This window comes from Clupea harengus, chromosome 14 (genome assembly GCF_900700415.2).
Source record: "Clupea harengus chromosome 14, Ch_v2.0.2, whole genome shotgun sequence".
Lineage (NCBI taxonomy): Eukaryota > Metazoa > Chordata > Actinopteri > Clupeiformes > Clupeidae > Clupea > Clupea harengus.
Genome location: NC_045165.1, coordinates 21118208 through 21136534, shown reverse-complemented (window position 1 = coordinate 21136534; position 18327 = coordinate 21118208). Strand labels below are relative to the sequence as shown.

Genomic DNA, 18327 nt, shown 5'->3' with positions numbered 1-18327 from the left:
CTTACCTATCCTGATCTTGACATCTTCATCCGATACTCTCGTTTTGTTAACTGTATGATATGAGAAGCTCTACACATCTTCAAAATGATCAAAAACTACCTCACACAAAAAACAGCACAAATAGGTAGGCCAATAAGGTAGTTAGCTGACTTTGCTGGGCAGTGGTTATATTTTATGCTGTAAGTCTGGGAGATGTAGCGGAACAGAATATGAAAGGTCATTATGATCTAAGCTTGTCAAAAAAAAGGACACACATCACGTTATATTTTGCACATATTTGTGCTGTTTTTTGAGGAGGCAATGCTTGTTGAAGTTGTTATCCTAGCATAATTTACATTATTACTGAGCTTGGTTGAGATCATATATCAGCAAAGCTTGCTAAAAGTTAGATCAATGTTCATTTTGTTCAGTGGTAGAAAGTGTGGTATTTGTGGCAACCTTGAACACCCCACTGGAGAATGAATAAGTCTGACCTGACCCCTTGTGGACAAAGCATGATAAAGGTGAGCTTTGTTCTGTACAGTCTACCAATTTTTTTTTTATAAAAAAAATGATCGTTAGTGTGGCCTATCGGGTTTGGTTACATAGCAATGCAATCGAGGGCATTCATACTTATATGTATATTACATACATATATTATATGTTTATTAAGCTTAAAGTTTCCAAACCATTGTAAAGAACAGAACAGAGATACAATAACACAATGACTCGTCTACAGTATTTAAACAAACTATTTCCACTCCATGATCCTAGTCAGATGCCCAGACAGTTCTGCACCTGAACCTTGGGAACCGCCTATCTCTATGTCAAGTATTACCATTGGTTAATTCTACTGTTTCTCCATGTCTATCAAGACGTCTACGTCATATGATAAGACAAATTGAGGAAGTTGAAGTTGCCAATGACGTGAAATTCATTCCGCATCGAAATGTCAGGCTAACCGCTGATATTTACTTGGTGATATATCCTACTGGTTTAAAAAACGAGTAAATGTAGTTGCTATAATACCTGAAACAGTATAAAGGTGAGTATGGTTTGTCGATTGTTGCCGTAATAATTGTGTCTGTGTTGGGTAAACGTTGGTTTCAGGGCCCAGCTAATAGTCAAACGTTAATACGAGACAATGTTCAACGAGTTCCTGTATTTCCTCATTGGTACAGCAACATCAAGTAATGTGGCGTTTTAAATAATGTAGCGTCGACAGTTGTCTGCAAAGCAACCTATTTTTAAGTGTCTGAGTCGTTGTATCGAATGTTGTTAGCTTGGTTTGGTTATATGAGTATTGGCAGGACACTTGATACGGAACTTTGTTGTGGCGGTGTGCTTTTGTTATTAGCACAAGGATTTGGTCCCATGCACCTGCTTCTTCCGTAGGTTAACCAGGCTCATAGACATGCAGAGTGTGACTCAAATGTAACGGTTATTATGTAATTGAATTTGTTGCCTCTTAAGATCTTGTTGGGCAAACCCAGATAATGTTATTATGTTCATGTAGCGGTAATTAAACCGAGCAGAAACGGACTTCTTGTAGCAGTGGAATGCAATGAATGATTTATGGCGGTCTTCCCATTTCTAAACAGTTGTATGCATTCCAAAATAATTTCGTAGAATACTATAATTTAGTAGAATATGTATTACCACTTTTAGTTGCTAAGCATGTGATAAATGGGTTCCTAAATTTGGTCAAATCAAACTGTTATTGCTTCAGTTAAATTAAATTAAATGTTAGATGAAATGTTTTCCTCCTCATTGGACTTACCTCCCACCTGTCTTTTACATTTTTAGAATTGTTGAGGGTGGCTGCCTCGGTCTCCCACACTTACACAGGATGCTGATTTCTACACTGCTTTGGTTAGCGGTCTGCTGTGGATTTGCCGTTTCTGAGCACAGGGGAAATGACACAGTTAAAGAAACCACACAAATGACCCATCCCCTACTGCTTGTATCCTTTGACGGTTTCCGGGCTGACTACTTGAAGATGTATCCCTTTCCTCACTTGCAAAAGTTTTTCTCCGATGGTGTTCTTGTGGACTACCTCACTAATGTCTTCTCAACAAAAACATTTCCCAACCATTACAGCCTGGTCACTGGGTTGTATGCCGAGAGCCATGGAATTTTGGCCAGCCGTATGTATGACCCACAGACCAAGAAGAACTTCACCACCGCGGACTCCGATCCCTCCTGGTGGGATGAAGCCACACCTATCTGGGTGTCTGTGCAGAACTCTGGCTACAAGTCAGCCGCTGCCATGTGGCCAGGCTCGGACGTCAAGATCCACAACAGCACCGCTACATACTTCTTTCCCTATAACCCCAAAGTGACTTTCCAAGAGAGGCTCGGAAACCTAACCAAGTGGCTGAAGGATGACCCGGCAGTTAGATTTGCCGCTCTTTATTGGGAGGAACCGGACCACACAGGCCACATGTACGGCCCAGACAACACTTTAGAGATGACCAAGGTCTTGAAAGAGGTGGACAACAACATAGGCCTGCTCATGGAACAGCTCCAGCAGGCCGGCCTATGGGGGAACATTAATGTGGTCCTAACCAGTGATCACGGCATGGCCCAGTGCTCCCAAGAGCGACTCATCAAGCTGGACAGCTGCCTCAATCGGACCGACTACTCAGTGGTGGATCTCACTCCTGTGGCTGCTATCATACCTCTTAACAGTAAGTTAAACTGCATAAGTAGGAACATCTCCAACACAAGTACTTTTGGCTACCAAACTTTACCAGTTTGATTTGCCTCAGACATTTACTTAGGGCCTTTTTTAAAATGAGCTCTGCAGGCCTGGCCAATGTGCACATGCATCTGCGTAAAAGGAAGCTACTCTACCAAAACCTAAACTCGTCCAAACTGAAATGTTTTTTTTGCTGTTACGAAGCGGTACTGGTAACTTGTAGGTTAATTGTCAACTGTCAAATATCTTACCAGCAGAACTTCTTCTGCACATTTAGCATTCAAGAGTTCTCTACATGTCAACACATTGCACCCAAACCACAAACTATGTTGTTGTTGACAAAATACTAGCATGTACAGGTTACTGTTTTCATGAGATAAGTAATGACAATGGGCAAGGATGGCCAACTGTGTGTCAAACAGTTTTCTGTTTGTCTTTTTTGCATTTGAAATGATAATTAAATCTACATTCCCTTTTCATGATTGTTAGAGAAATGTTAATGATGTCAGAATCTTGTAGATAACGTATTTAAATAACCTTGAATGGTGTACTCTTACAAGTGTAAATGTCTTGGTTAAGTAGTATCCAAAACTCTGAGGAATGGTTATGCGATGGAATTTTTCTTGTTTTATGCTTGAACCATGTCAACATCCAGACACCTCTTTTACTCCACAATGTGCACAGATGTTTCCAGGGTATACAGTCTACTGAACAAGTGCCATACCCATATGAGGGCCTACATGAAGGCAGACATACCACAGAGATTGCATTACAAGGACAATGAAAGGATTCAGCCCATCATCCTCGTGGCAGATGAGGGATGGACCATTGTGCAGAATGGCTCACTTCCTCGACGTAAGCGTTTCTTGCTGCCTACTACGATTTTGCCACATGTTGGTAGTGCTACTATCTGTGATGATTCCTTCACAGAATATCCACTCAAAATCCACAGAGGAAATCCTCATCAGATTAATTGGAGGTTGACTTCACACAATTGTACAAAATTGTAAAAGGACATAACAGATTTTTTTTATCCTATCATCTAACTGCTTTCTATAACACAAACAGAAAATATGTGTTTTTGACATCACATCCTAAGTCATTATCAATTGTATCCTTCAGAAACTGCAGTCTAAATGAGATCGAAACAAATATGGAATGTTCCTTTAAGGGAAAACTGACTCGCATGCTCTATTTACTAGTGCCTTTTCATTTGCCTTTGCAGTTGGGGACCATGGCTATGACAACACCCTTCCTAGCATGCACCCATTTCTGGCAGCTCATGGCCCTGCTTTCCGGAAAGGTTATCACTTGTCCAGCTTCAACAGCGTCGACATCTACCCTCTCATGTGTCATCTCTTGGGTATCCCCGCCATGCCCAACAATGGCAGCTTTGTCAAAGTTCGCTGCATGCTCGTGAGTGAGACCTGTGCGGATCTTGCAGTGACAGTGGGCATTGTGATTGGAGTCCTCATCGTGCTCACCACACTGACCTGCCTCTTCAGGCTCATGAAAAGCAGAGGGCCTTCACCTTCTCGGCCCTTCGCTCGTCTTGAGCTACAGGACGACGACGATGATGATGATCCTCTACTGGACTGACAAGCCCTTTTTTAATTAGGTACCCACGTTCAACCGATGTTTCCAACCTAGTTTTCATCTGTGTCAGACACCATTCATACCAGGCTGCTGACTTGCCTTATTCCCAGGTCAAGGGTATTTACACCATGACCAGGGCCATTCAATAGCTAAATATTAATATTCCAATACAATGGGGTTACTTCAGTGTGCAGTATGGTGTAACTTTGTACAGTGCTTATGTTGTGCACAAAACTGCTATTAGTCGTGGGTATTATAATATTCTGTTAGATCACTTGTAAACAAATATTTAGTGTCAACCAATAAGTTTGTGTTGCATCTCACAAGCAATAACTTGGCAGAGGTTGATTCCTTTCAACCAAGCTATATGGATTGATCCAAGTAGATCCTTTTATAGTAAGATTTGACCCACATAATAGAGTTTCAGCTCTTTCTTTGGAATGAAAAAGAAGAGATCCCACTCCAACCAGAGACTTAAGTAAGAAAGTACGTTTCTTGTGTGATGTAACCAAGTTCTTGGTCTCCTTTCCTGGTTCTTTTCTAATTGCGTGTGCTATGCTGCTAAAAAATGCTAATGAGGAGCCCTGTATATGGAAGCTGTTGAATTGTTGGTCTCTGGAAAACGTAAAAAAGCAGCTAAGCCATTTTCTTGCACTTTGATATATTACTGAAGCTATGCTTCAGTTGCTGTCTGTTGGAGCTTGGAAACTCCCAAAGATGAGATGTCACTGAGATTTAAATAATAGCTTTAAAATGGTTGGTTCCTGGTAGACACTGGAAATACTTGAAATCTTTTTAGGCCAGATTTGTGCTAGTTTATGTCATATTGGTACAATAGTGATGTTGGTGTCTGTTACAATAGTTCCATTGGTGGTATCCATAAGAATTCAAGGTCTAAGCGAAATTGAAAGAAATTGTTTTAAGCGAGGGAGGGCATGAACTGTTCAAAATACTGTTTATTTGGAAAAGTTATATGTTCATTTACGATTGATTTGTGTTGTTTATGATGACACCCATGCATTTCCTTGTGCATTTGAGGTCAGACTCATAGTCTCACAAGCTTTTCGTTTTGTCAAGTTTATCTTGAATGGAAATATCCCAGATCATTGTTAGGCCAAAATGCTTTGGACATTGCTGTGCACTTCTTATTTCAGGCATGTGAAAGAATTTATCCGTGCACCTTTTAGCATGCCATTTCAGGAAAATATTTATTTATCTTTTTTAGTCAGATCTATTCTTGCTTTAATGTGATAAACAAAAAAAGGAACATTTATGTTATGGAAGGGATGTTATGCAGTGTTCTTTTCAGTGGGTATTTCAGTTTTGTTCTTTTTTGAAAATCTACTGTTATCTAGCTGCACTATTTCTCACCCCCTTCCTATGTTACTGGAATTGTACCCCAGTACAATTTAACAAGTAATGGTAAAGCATACACTGGAGCATTGGTATTTCTGACATTCTTCTGTATTGTGTGTGGCCAAGGCCATGACCCCACATTGTAAACAAAAAGAGACTTATTTTCACTGGAGACAGAAATACCAGTGCTACTAAGTTGAGGAAAGCCTGAGTAGTGATGAAATCAATAAAAAAGTTCTTTTGCCATATTTTGACATTCTTGTCATATCAGTATGTCCAGCTCTGGGATTTGTTGGAATGAAATTTAGTTTGAAAACTCAAGCTTATATACGTAGTAGCACTTACCACTTACTTGCATTCCGAGATTAATATACCAGTACACAAAAAGGAATGTGAAGTCTTCGAAATGACTTAGGTACAGTATGTACGTTTTGCTTAGTTATCAAAAAATATGGTCTGATCTGCTAAAATCACAATTACAGATGAAAACACTCCTGAGCAACATGTATTTGCATTTGCATAATCAACCCTATCATCACAGCCGAAGTAGATAGATAGATAGATAGATAGATGGATGGATACTTTATTTATCCCAAGGGGAATTTAGGGTGTTGTGCCTGTAGTAAATTGATGGTCATGGGGACACATAGTGGAGTTGTGTTCAAAGTAGGGAGGGGCAGTGGGACTGAACCCCTAGTGGTTGCGTTCCTATCAGAGAGCAGCATGCATGTAAAATTCGGATTTTCAAACAAAAACAAAATAAATTCTACCTAGCCATGTCAGTGAAGTTATCAGAAACAAACTATTTTTTTGTGTTGGTACAGTAATAACCCCTTAATTGAAAAATTCAACCGAAACTTTGCCTTATTTCGAAATTGCTCTTTTCTTTTCATGGACTACAACTTAACTATGGTAGCTACATGTAGGCTACATGTAAACTGCTCTCTGACAGGAGCGCAGCAACTAGGGCTTTTTATTTTCTCTCTCTGTAAAAGTTGGATCAAATTGTTGAGAACATACAAATACGTGGATTTAATTTAATGGACTTAATGCTGAAGAAATAGAACCGTGTTCTAACTCAGGCCTTGTCACGCATCAGACGCGCCCAATGGGCGTTGGCCTTTAGGCTTAAAATGGTCACAATCACTATCATTTTGATAAATGTCTCCAAAAAGACCATTAACCCATAGACCTATATATGTCTATGCATTAACCACTCCAGATGATTGTACTGAAAGGTGGTCAACTCAGGTGTGACGTCATTATCAGCTCCGACTTAGGGGCCGGTCCCACCGAGACGCGTTTTTCAAAAAATGCGTTGCTAGCAAAACCATTGTTTTCCTATGGTACGGCGCGCCTTTCATGCTCCGCGCATCGCGTTTTCCTAGTGTTTTTTAGGCGCGCATAAAAGTTACAGTATTCTTAACTTTTCAGCGCAAGGCGAGGAGTTGCACAGCTCATCAATGTCACACTCGGCCCAGGCAGCTAATCAGATCAAGCAAGAGGCGGGCTTTACTATAGATATATATAGATATGTAGATATATAGATATGACCTACCTGTATACTTGCCTATGGCAGTGACGTGCGGTGGGGTCCGTGGCTGGTGGGGCACAAAAACCTGAAGTGATTACGTCATTCCGGTCTCTAGTTGGTTAAAACATAGACATGTATATACTGTATGTCTATGGTTTAAAACTTGTCATCTGACCGGAAAGGAAAATACGATACATTTCATTGTCTAATACCAGGACTTTTAAACGATCGTTTAAAAAAAAAAAAAAAAAATGTTTTTAATGATGATAATGTGATGAAGTAAAGAATGAGGCTCCAGACAATGAATGGTTTCCGAACTCTTTACTGTTCTCGAACACTCAAGTCATACTCTGACGGGATATAATTTATACCATATATTGAAGATTCAGTCTTAGGTTTTAGTCAGTCAAGATCCAGGTTTTAATCTTATACAGTGGTGGCCAACCAAGGGAGACAAAGCCTGAACGTCCACTCATAGCTTCACCTCAGACTCGTCTAACTTATTCCTTGAGGAACAGTCTGTTAAATACACTGATATTCAAGGGGTGTTACCGTCTATTCAAATGGGCCATGGGTGCAGGGCTCTTTGTCTCGACCTGGGGGGGGAAGGTGAGAGTCTAATATCACACCTCACTCCCCAGGTCAGCCCAAGAGTATATTCACCCAGTAACTGTTTACATGCTAGTTAAATCCAAATAAAAGTAACAATTATAACTAGGTATAATATCATTGAATTATTGACTATGGCATATTCTTATGTCTTAGTCTTGTATATGTTTTCATCACATTATCTGTAGTTGAGTCTGTCATTTTCATTTTCTCTGATTCCTCATAGACTCGTAGACTTCTTTTGAAGTCTGCAAATGTAACGCTATCTTCATTTTGCGTCACATGGATAGCTAGTGGCTTGAACGAGTCTGGTAGTCCGCCTAGCGTCATGGCTACGATCAGTCCATCACTCATGGTCTCTCCTGCCTCTCTTAATGCTGTAATGATGTTCTCTGCTCTTATTAAATAGTCAGTAACAGTCTCGCTGTCTGCCATACGAAGCTTGGTTAATGATGTGTACATATTTATTATCTGTGGCTTGCTCTTCCCTGAATAATGTTCTTTGAGTATACGCAGGGCTTTCCTGCCATCATAAGCAGCCTTGTGTCTGATTAGCGATAGGCTTTTATCATCTATTAGCCTTACCAGCTCGGCATAGCAGTCGGCATTCTTCCTTCTGTCTTCATCGCTTGCTTCATCTGGTTCTCGTAAGATAGTCTCCTTTAACTTCAGAATGTGTAAGCATCCTAGGAACCGTGTTTCCCAAAGGTCAAATTTCTCCTCAGACCCATCGAATAAAAGCTGGGGTGCTGGAACTCCTGTTGCTCGGTTAGCCATCCCGCCAATTTCTTCTAGCTTCTTCTTCTGCTAGCTATCGCTGTTAAAAAGGGCCGTCTCACCAGTTGCATCCAGCTGTGCAAGCCACCACGGGACCTGGGGTCTAGGCAGAGGTCAGCCTATCAGTTGATCCCAGAATCCTGTGGAGCTCGTGCACAGTGGAAATTCACTGGCCAGATGGTCACCCCATGCTGGGTTTCCAAAGCAGGTCTGAACATGCCCTCTCATCCCCCCCTCTGGCCTATATAAGCTTGGGCCACCACTGGCCAGTTGTGGGTCAAGTAAGCGGAGTTGGAGAGGAGCTTCAAGCAGTTCATCAGGTCAATTCACGATCAGAGACATTCGCGATCATTTGCCGTGCGTCAATGAAAGAGTGAGTGTTTCGTTGTTGTATGTGTAATGTAGCGGGTCTGTTTCATATCAGTGTATATAATATAGGTATGTTTATGTAGTGTGGTAATGATACTGTCTTGTCATGTTTTACTCTGTTACCGTTAAGCAAGAGTTATCGTTGTTAACGGAGGAGTGGAATGTTCACCGTAACGCTGTGAAAGGGACAGATCCGTATTTATATCATAGCCATCATAATCATCGTTTGTACTGTTTCATCTTTATATTTAATTGTTAATATTTGGGTATATTTGTTATATATTATTTCCATAGAAACCACGGATTCTATCAGTCAGTTCACGGTTCAAACACGGATCAGTACACGGTCAATCAAGGATTCAAGTGTGGATATGAGTCCTTTACACGGATAATCATATTCACAGTTAATTATCATTCAATTCAAGTCTTGAGAGTGTGTGTGCAATAAATACTTCGTTACATCCGTCATCATTGGGACATTGACATCATTCTTGTTCTAACCGGACAGACCTGTGGCGATTGTCACCTATTTCACAACCAGTAATACAGTCCTTTTGGGTTTCATTCAATTCAAATATCACCCTATTTTATAATCGCGTTATACGTCGCGTTAAACTTATTCACGCTCGCTTATCTTCAACTCTGGGCCCCTAACCTGTTAAGTTATCTGACTTGTGCAGGAATTAACTTGGCGTGAAAGTATAAGCGGAGCGTCTTTATAAGTATTTATTCATTACAAGTGCACCGGCTATATCCATCCGTCTCTGTGCAGCATACAAGTGAACTTAACGACATACATGTCATATCATATGAGAAACCGTAATACCTCAAATATAATAGCCATTGGTATTACCGTAATACATTAAGAGCGTCATCCATTATGATAGTTTAACAGCTGCAATCTATTTTAAATAGAACCGAGCATTCCTGGGCACTGGGCAGTAGTTCGAGTTGGTAGCTCTTCACAGAAAAGCATGTCCTCTTGTAGAATACCACTCCAATGATAACGCACAAAAAAACAGCACTAATGCAGCTTTACTGACATCCGTCGACTCGTTTTAAAAGGAACGGGCTACCTTTCACCCTTTCCAGGACCTGGTTCTGTATGTGAGTGCTGGATGTCGCGTCTCCAAATGTCGATTCAGTTTTTAGACCGCTTTAAAACGCACTCGACACACTGCGCCCTGGGCTCAACGACGTCACCTCCATTCACAAAACCAAATCTAATATAATCAGGGTTGTATTTACGCTGAATTTTAGTAGTTTTCGGTAGTATGACATTACCAGTGCTGTCATTCTTTCGCTTAAGAAACGTCTCAATTTGTCTACAGCGTTGTTAACCTTTTCACGGACTGGTGTAGTTATTTTCCTAGAGAAGTCGTGGAGTGTGGGTTGGCAACCATCTAACCTGGGACTGCTTTCTGTCTGGTGCTTTGCATAAGGTGATAGCTAAATTTAATTTAGCCTCTTAAACAGAAACTTTCTGCCCAACAATCCCTCAGCTCTCTCTATCTTCCACTACCGTCTCAGTCTCTCTTATCTAATATATATAACTATATATATATAACTATTATATATAACAGTTATATATATATATATATATATAACTGACTGCAGGCACGCGGCGGTTTCGTTGTCAGGGGTCAAACCTGAAAGAAACCTGAAACATGAAACATTTTCGCGGACCACTGGATGGTGCTCCGCGGCCCATGGGTTGGGAAACCCTGATCTAATGGATTTTCAGTTAAAGTGTTAGCAAAACCTAACAATAATGGTTGAGAGCTTCAGTTAAGACCTACAATATTGTGTTTGCCCTGACAGCATTTGTGTAGCATATAAACAACAAACCGAGTCGATGTAGACATATAAAAAGTCGTGTAGAAACCTTTATTCATGGGGGTTGATGGCGCGGCTGTGTCCAGACGCCGTCAGGGTCTCTATGTTTAGACTGTGCCTTTTACCTATTTTTCTTTTATATTTAATTTGTTTTACTGATGAAACTTTTAGTCTGATCACATATGATCACCAAACGCTTTTAGAGTTTAGGGATCTGGTTCTGTATGTGAGTGCTGGATGTCGCGTCTCCAAATGTCGATTCAGTTTTTAGACCGCTTTAAAACGCACTCGACACACTGCGCCCTGGGCTCAACGACGTCACCTCCATTCACAAAACCAAATCTAATATAATCAGGGTTGTATTTACGCTGAATTTTAGTAGTTTTCGGTAGTATGACATTACCAGTGCTGTCATTCTTTCGCTTAAGAAACGTCTCAATTTGTCTACAGCGTTGTTAACCTTTTCACGGACTGGTGTAGTTATTTTCCTAGAGAAGTCGTGGAGTGTGGGTTGGCAACCATCTAACCTGGGACTGCTTTCTGTCTGGTGCTTTGCATAAGGTGATAGCTAAATTTAATTTAGCCTCTTAAACAGAAACTTTCTGCCCAACAATCCCTCAGCTCTCTCTATCTTCCACTACCGTCTCAGTCTCTCTTATCTAATATATATAACTATATATATATAACTATTATATATAACAGTTATATATATATATATATATATATAACTGACTGCAGGCACGCGGCGGTTTCGTTGTCAGGGGTCAAACCTGAAAGAAACCTGAAACATGAAACATTTTCGCGGACCACTGGATGGTGCTCCGCGGCCCATGGGTTGGGAAACCCTGATCTAATGGATTTTCAGTTAAAGTGTTAGCAAAACCTAACAATAATGGTTGAGAGCTTCAGTTAAGACCTACAATATTGTGTTTGCCCTGACAGCATTTGTGTAGCATATAAACAACAAACCGAGTCGATGTAGACATATAAAAAGTCGTGTAGAAACCTTTATTCATGGGGGTTGATGGCGCGGCTGTGTCCAGACGCCGTCAGGGTCTCTATGTTTAGACTGTGCCTTTTACCTATTTTTCTTTTATATTTAATTTGTTTTACTGATGAAACTTTTAGTCTGATCACATATGATCACCAAACGCTTTTAGAGTTTAGGGATCAGTTTGGCCTATTTTATGTTAGTACGTCTTTTGACAGCCAGTCGGCGTTTCCAGCTGAGATTCTCCGACAAACTGACGGTTATAACAGCAGTAGCGATAAGCCCAGGAAACGGTCCAAACACCGAGGGAGACTGTAGCATCAGTGGCGGCTCCTGAAAAAATTCTCAGGGGGGGCAATTTTTTTTATAATGATTAAGGCGACCCATTCAGTAGGTACATTAAGTTAGCTGATTAACTCATACAGCACTACCTTTTTGTCCACTATTGGCAGCACACAACAGTAATATGTCCCCTCTTGCTACATAGCTAGAGTAGCAAGTTACAGGTGGAAAGCTATGGAAGAAAGTTGCATCCAGGAGCCTTCATAAGCAAACATGATGTGGCTCCACATTAAATTATCCCACTTTTTCATTATCCACGTGTCTCAAATGTTGTATGATGTAACATAGCTTAACAGGACACATGATATGTCCAGTAACATCATAAAGAAGGGGTAACATAAGTCAAAACCAACAATATTTATTGACTGATCTTGAAAGTATTGGCTTACAAAAGCAAAATAAGTCATCACATAAAAAATTATTCAGTGTTAGTGCAAGAAGCGAACTGTGAAACACACTGTAAAACCTATGAAAAGTGACAGTGGTATATGAAATACAGACCGCATTAGCCACTTCACGACCGCGATTTTCTTTCGTTCCAATTCTTGGATGTAGGATTTCCCTCCCTTTGTAGAAACCTGTTGAATGGATACATTTGGTCTAGGAAGTCCTAATTGTTTTGTTGTCAATTTATCTTCATTAGTACGCCGACTAAAAAGGAGTTTCTGTCAAAGAGCGAATCGAGTTCTTGCACTGGACAGGGCAGCCATCTTGACAAAATATGCCTCCGTCGAAGCTGTATGACGTTCGTATAGGCTTTTACGTCCACTACTTATGACAAGCGAGCCCTCCCGGAAGCCATAGAGAATGCATTGAGAGCTCTGTTTTGTGAAAAAAATGGATTTAACATGGGAGTCAATGGGAGAGGTCTGGGGCGATTTTCATTTCGCCCCAAATCGCCCCAGAAGGGGTGGGGCCATTTGAAGCACGACTTTAGGCTGACTGAACGACTGTTACCTGATTCGACAATGACATACAGAGGCAGATCAGACGGTCTAGTGGTAGAATCCGACAGAAAAATATATATACATATATACATAAGGAGTTCTTTTTTTTTTTTTTTTTTTTCCTAGGCAGTGCGTCGTCCCAATCGCCCTTATGGACGAGCCGCCCCTGTGTAGCATTTTATGTTTTACCGAATCCTGGCTGACCCCATCTATCCTGGATCACTCTGTCACACCCGCCGAGTATTTCTCCATCGCTCGCATGGATAGAACGGAAGAGTCCGGAAAGTCCAAGGGTGGAGGAGTTTGTTTCATGACAAACAACAAGTGGTGTGATCCGAGGAACATTACCGTTCTCTCCCGTGCCTGCACTCCCCATCAGGAACATCTGTCCATTATGTGTCGTCCTCACTATCTACCCCGTGAGTTCACAGCAATCATCACCACCGCTGTATATATCCCCCCACAAGCCAACACAGATACTGCCATATCCGAGGTGATAAATAAGGTGATAAATAAACAACAGCATCTGCATCCGGCAGCTGCTATCATCGCTCTCTGTGATTTAAACAAAGCCAAACTTTCCCCGGGCCTGCCAGAATTTAAACAGCATATCCACTTCCCGACGAGAGGAGACAACACCTTGGATCACTGCTACACTCCGTTCAAGGACAGCTACAAAGCTATCCCCCTGCCTGCATTCGGAAAATCCGATCACGTTGCCATTTTTCTACTTCCTAAATACAAGCAAAAGATCCTAAATGAAGCTCCGGTGACGAAAGAGGTCAAATGATGGACTGACGAATCAGAAGGCTTGCTGCAAGACGCTCTTGACAACGCTGACTGGGAGATGTTCCGGGAGTCCGACGACGACGTAAGTGAGTTTGCGGAAGTGGTCGGGAGCTACATCCACCTACTGATAAATGATATCAGTCAAAATAAAAGTTTTCCCAAATCAGAAGCCATGGGTAGATGGGACTGTCAGGGCAGCACTATCAGCGCGTACTGCCGCCTATAATGCTGGGATTTCTACGGGGGACATGATGGACTACAAAGTGGCTGCTTATGGCCTGAGGAAGACCGTTAAAGCTGCAAGGTGCAGATATAAAGACAGAGCGGAAGCCGACTTCAACGCAGGTGACCCCGCTAGTGTGTGGAAGGGCCTGCGAATAATGACAGACTTTAAGAATAAGCCCAGCTCGGTGTGTAGCTCTGACCCCTCCCTTGCTGATGAACTCAACACTTTCTTTGCACGGTTTGAGATGGAGAGCGGAAACCATAACTCAATGGCAGTCATGGCCGACATGATTGCCAATAACACCGAACCCCCCTTCATAGTCAGTGAGAGTGATGTGAGGAGGGTGTTCAAAGGGGTAAATGGGAAAAAGGCTGCCGGGCCTGACCAGATCCCTGAGAGGGTCCTTAAATCCTGTGCTGATCAACTAGCTCCAGTGTACACCATGATCTTTAATACATCCCTGGCCCAAGCTGTCGTCCCATCTTGCTTCAAAAAGACAATCATTGTACCGGTGCCCAAAAATAGTTTACCATCATGTTTGAACGATTACCGTCCAGTGGCCCTGACATCTGCAGTGATGAAGTGTTTTGAAAGGCTGGTGAAAAATTACATCTGCACCTCCCTGCCCAACTCGTTCGACCCCCTCCAGTTTACATACAAAGCAAACAGAAGCAGAGATGATGGCATAGGTCATAAGAATATGCCATAGTCAATAATTCAATGATATTATACCTAGTTATAATTGTTACTTTTATTTGGATTTAACTAGCATGTTTACAGTTCCTGGGTGAATATACTCTTGGGCTGACCTGGGGAGTGAGGTGTGATATTAGACTCACCTTCCCCCCCCCAAGTCGAGACAAAGAGCCCTGCACCCATGGCCCATTTGAATAGACGGTAACACCCCTAAACTCAGCTTTTAAGAACAAATCCTACAAGGAATAGATCAGATGAGCCTGAGGTGAAGCTATGAGTGGACGTTCAGGCTTTGTCTCCCTTGGTTGGCCACCACTGTATAAGATTAAAACCTGGATCTTGACTGACTAAAACCTAAGACTGAATCTTCAATATATGGTATAAATTATATCCCATCAGGGGGAACTATGTGAGGATGCTGTTCATTGATTACAGTTCAGCTTTCAACACCATAGTCCCCCTCCGCCTGATTGTCAAGATGAGGTCGCTGGGGATCACCACCCAAATGTGCAACTGGGTGCTCAGCTTCCTCACTGACCGCCCCCAGGTGGTGAGAGTAGAGGGTGGTGTAACCTCTGGACCGCTGACCCTCAACATAGGTTCCCCCCAGGGGTGCGTTCTGAGCCCGCTGCTGTATAACATCTACACCTATGACTGCACAGCCTCCGGAAGCTCAACCTCCATCATTAAATTTGCCGACGACACTGTGGTGCTGGGTCTAATCTCCGATAACAACGAGCAGCCCTACCAGAACCAAGTGGCAACCTGGCACTGTGTTGTCAGTCCAACAATTTGGCCCTAAACATCAAAAAGACAAAGGAAATGGTGGTGGACTTCCGGCGAAAGCAGGACAGCGGGTACACCCCCCTCACCATCAGCGGGGAGCCTGTGGAGAGGGTCCTTAGTTTTAAGTACCTGGGGGTGCACCTCACTGAAGACCTAACCTGGACCCTTCACACACAACACGTGACAAAGTCATCTAGGCAGCGGCTGTACTTCCTCCGTAGGCTTAGGAAATTCAAGGTCTCCCCTCCCATCCTAAGGACCTTCTACTCCTCAGCTGTGGAGAGCGTCCTCACAGGATGCATCTACGTCTGGTACGGAAACTGTACCGCCCAAGATCAGGCCAACCTTCAAAGGGTAGTGCGCTCAGCCGAGCGGTCTATCAGAGCGTCCCTACCCAACTTGTATGAAATTTACCATAAGAGGGTGGAGTCGAGGGCCAGAAACATTATGAGGGATGACACACACCCCAATGCCAGCCTCTTCACCCTGTTGCCGTCGGGTAGACGCCTACGTAGCCTCAATTCAAGGACTGAGAGACTAAGGAGGAGTTTCTACCCTCAGGCAGTGAGACACTTAATCTCAAATTTTTAAATTCAGCACCTTTTTTAAATTATTTTTTTAAAATTTAATTTAATTAAATTACATTTATTTTATTTTATTTTATTTTTGCGCAGTGTGGAGCGTAGACCCTTTTACATTTCACTACATTTGTTGTATGTGACGAATAAAAATACTTGAACTTTATTCACATAAAATATATCCCAGTAACAGACTCCCGAGACACCGCCATCTTGGTTCGATTTTCTGATTCAAATTCAAAAGAAGCTTTATTGGCATGACCATAACAGTGTAGAGTATTGCCAAAGCATTTGGGTTTGATACATAAAAGTGATTACATAAACAATACATATATAAGTGATTACATAAACAATACATGTATAAGTGATTACATAAACAGTACATGTATCTTTACACAGGGTACATCAGAAGGGTAAAGGAGGAAGTGGGAACAATAATACAAATACATAATAATTATCAGGGGATTAACAACAACAACAACAACAACAGACATGAACATACATGAATTTTATTATTTTATGGGCTCTCCCTCCGTTTATGGCAGGAAGTTACATATTGTGCAGCGAGGACAAGGCATTCCTCATTTTCTCCGGTGAGGTATGAAAGCCTCTCCTCACTGCTTGCAAGCAGGAACTCAGGGAGGACCTCACCAATCTTTTTAAAATAATTTTGTCTTGTGTCCTTATATTTTGTGCACTGTGTCAGGAAGTGCAGCTCTGTCTCTACTATTCCTTGTTCGCAATGGGGGCACAGTCTGATTACTCTCGCCACTCTGAACAACAATCACACACACCACGAACTGATTGGTTTATCGCGTGGTTCGCATTTGCATAAAGTTAAAGAATCGCCAACTTTGAATCGGGAGCAGAGGTGTATTCTTCGCCGTGACGGGCGGACACCCGGAATTTCGTCTCCCATGCAATCCCAATCAGAGCAAACGAATTACGCCTGGGCATATGGCCTGTGTGCACAGGCAGTTACGAGGTAAATGGAACGCAGCGTTTCTACCAAGCAGCTACCCAACCCAAATATGACGTCATGGAATATTTGTATTTAAATTTTTAATAAATGCATTATGATTGACAAGTAAGAAAATACCACATAACCCCTATCTTAGAAAACAGTTTTTTAGAAAAGCACGACGTTACGTAGCATAGCAAAATTATGACAGAAAACATACAAACAACTTCACAGAGCCATAATGGGGAAATGGACGGAGCAGAAAGCATTAGAAACTGCTCAACTTTTCGAAAAATCACCATGCTGCCGGAGGTTAACAAGTTCACAATCAACATCTATGGTAGCAAAGCAGCCTTTGAAAAAGAAACAAAGAGGGCTTGTATGCAAAAGACCTGGGTTATGCACCCCTACAGTTCATTCAGGTTAGTAGGCTAGGCTTAAACACAATGATTGTCCATAAAGTAGCTAGCTAGCAATGTGGATAGATAAGTGAAACAGAATTAATAGTCGTGGATGTTCTCTCTGCCTGGATATATCTGCGCAAGGAATTGGGCATGGTTCATACATTTCTCTATGTTACTTAAGGTATATTGATATGGTATCCTAATGGTACAGAATCCTGTGGCATTAAGATTAGCACTACTGTCGATACAGTTATTGATAATAGTCTGCGTCTTTAATTTTTCAAGTGTATCGGCGATGCCGTGTTTGGCAGTTATGCTCTTGAAACAGTTGACTGGGTTACGACTATCAGCCGAAGTAGCCTAAATTACCTTTGCACAGGTGCTTCATGCCCAGTTTTAATTGATTATGGCTAGTAACCTTAATCACTTTGTGTTGTCACGAAGTTAAACCACAGGCGACTGGCTGAGATGTAGCAAACGAAGCTGCTACTTGCAGCAATTTCACATGACAGTTGGTGACGCAAAGTGGGAGGGTTCCGATTTTAGACTAATCTCAGTTTTGAAGTGACACGATTTAGCAGGCGCTACAGATCTCTGTACACCAAAACCACCAGACACAGGAACAGTCCCCCCCCCCCCCTTGCCGTCACTATAATGAACAGTTGACAAATTATTATATTTTATTATTATATTATATATTTATTTGTTTTATCCTAAACTGGTGTTATACTGCATATTTTTCAGTTTAAGTACATTGAGAGCAACTAAACCCAGAAAAAAATCCTTGTATGTGGAAATGTACTTGGCCAATAAAGATGATTCTGATTCTGATGTCTGCTCCAAAGTAAAT

The 18327-nt window shown here is 41.7% G+C and overlaps 1 protein-coding gene across 1 annotated transcript; it reads left to right on the top strand.

The window, feature by feature from the left end:
- Nucleotides 1-756: 756 nt before the first annotated feature.
- enpp4 (ectonucleotide pyrophosphatase/phosphodiesterase 4) lies at nt 757-5880 on the top strand. The gene is made up of 4 exons (XM_012823965.3): nt 757-1024; nt 1786-2669; nt 3365-3535; nt 3906-5880. Exons 2-4 carry the CDS (start codon nt 1829-1831, stop codon nt 4277-4279), a joined length of 1386 nt encoding a protein of 461 aa, XP_012679419.2. The 5' UTR covers nt 757-1024; nt 1786-1828; the 3' UTR covers nt 4280-5880.
- Nucleotides 5881-18327: the final 12447 nt, after the last annotated feature.

What these genes read in the sequence shown, in the direction of transcription:
- enpp4 (XM_012823965.3), top strand. Translation starts at nt 1,829, where the DNA reads ATGCTGATTTCTACACTGCTTTGGTTAGCGGTCTGCTGTGGATTTGCC. An exon ending in TGCTATCATACCTCTTAACA is followed by an intron (nt 2,670 to 3,364) that starts GTAAGTTAAACT and finishes CAATGTGCACAG; the next exon opens with ATGTTTCCAGGGTATACAGT. An exon ending in GAATGGCTCACTTCCTCGAC is followed by an intron (nt 3,536 to 3,905) that starts GTAAGCGTTTCT and finishes TTGCCTTTGCAG; the next exon opens with TTGGGGACCATGGCTATGAC.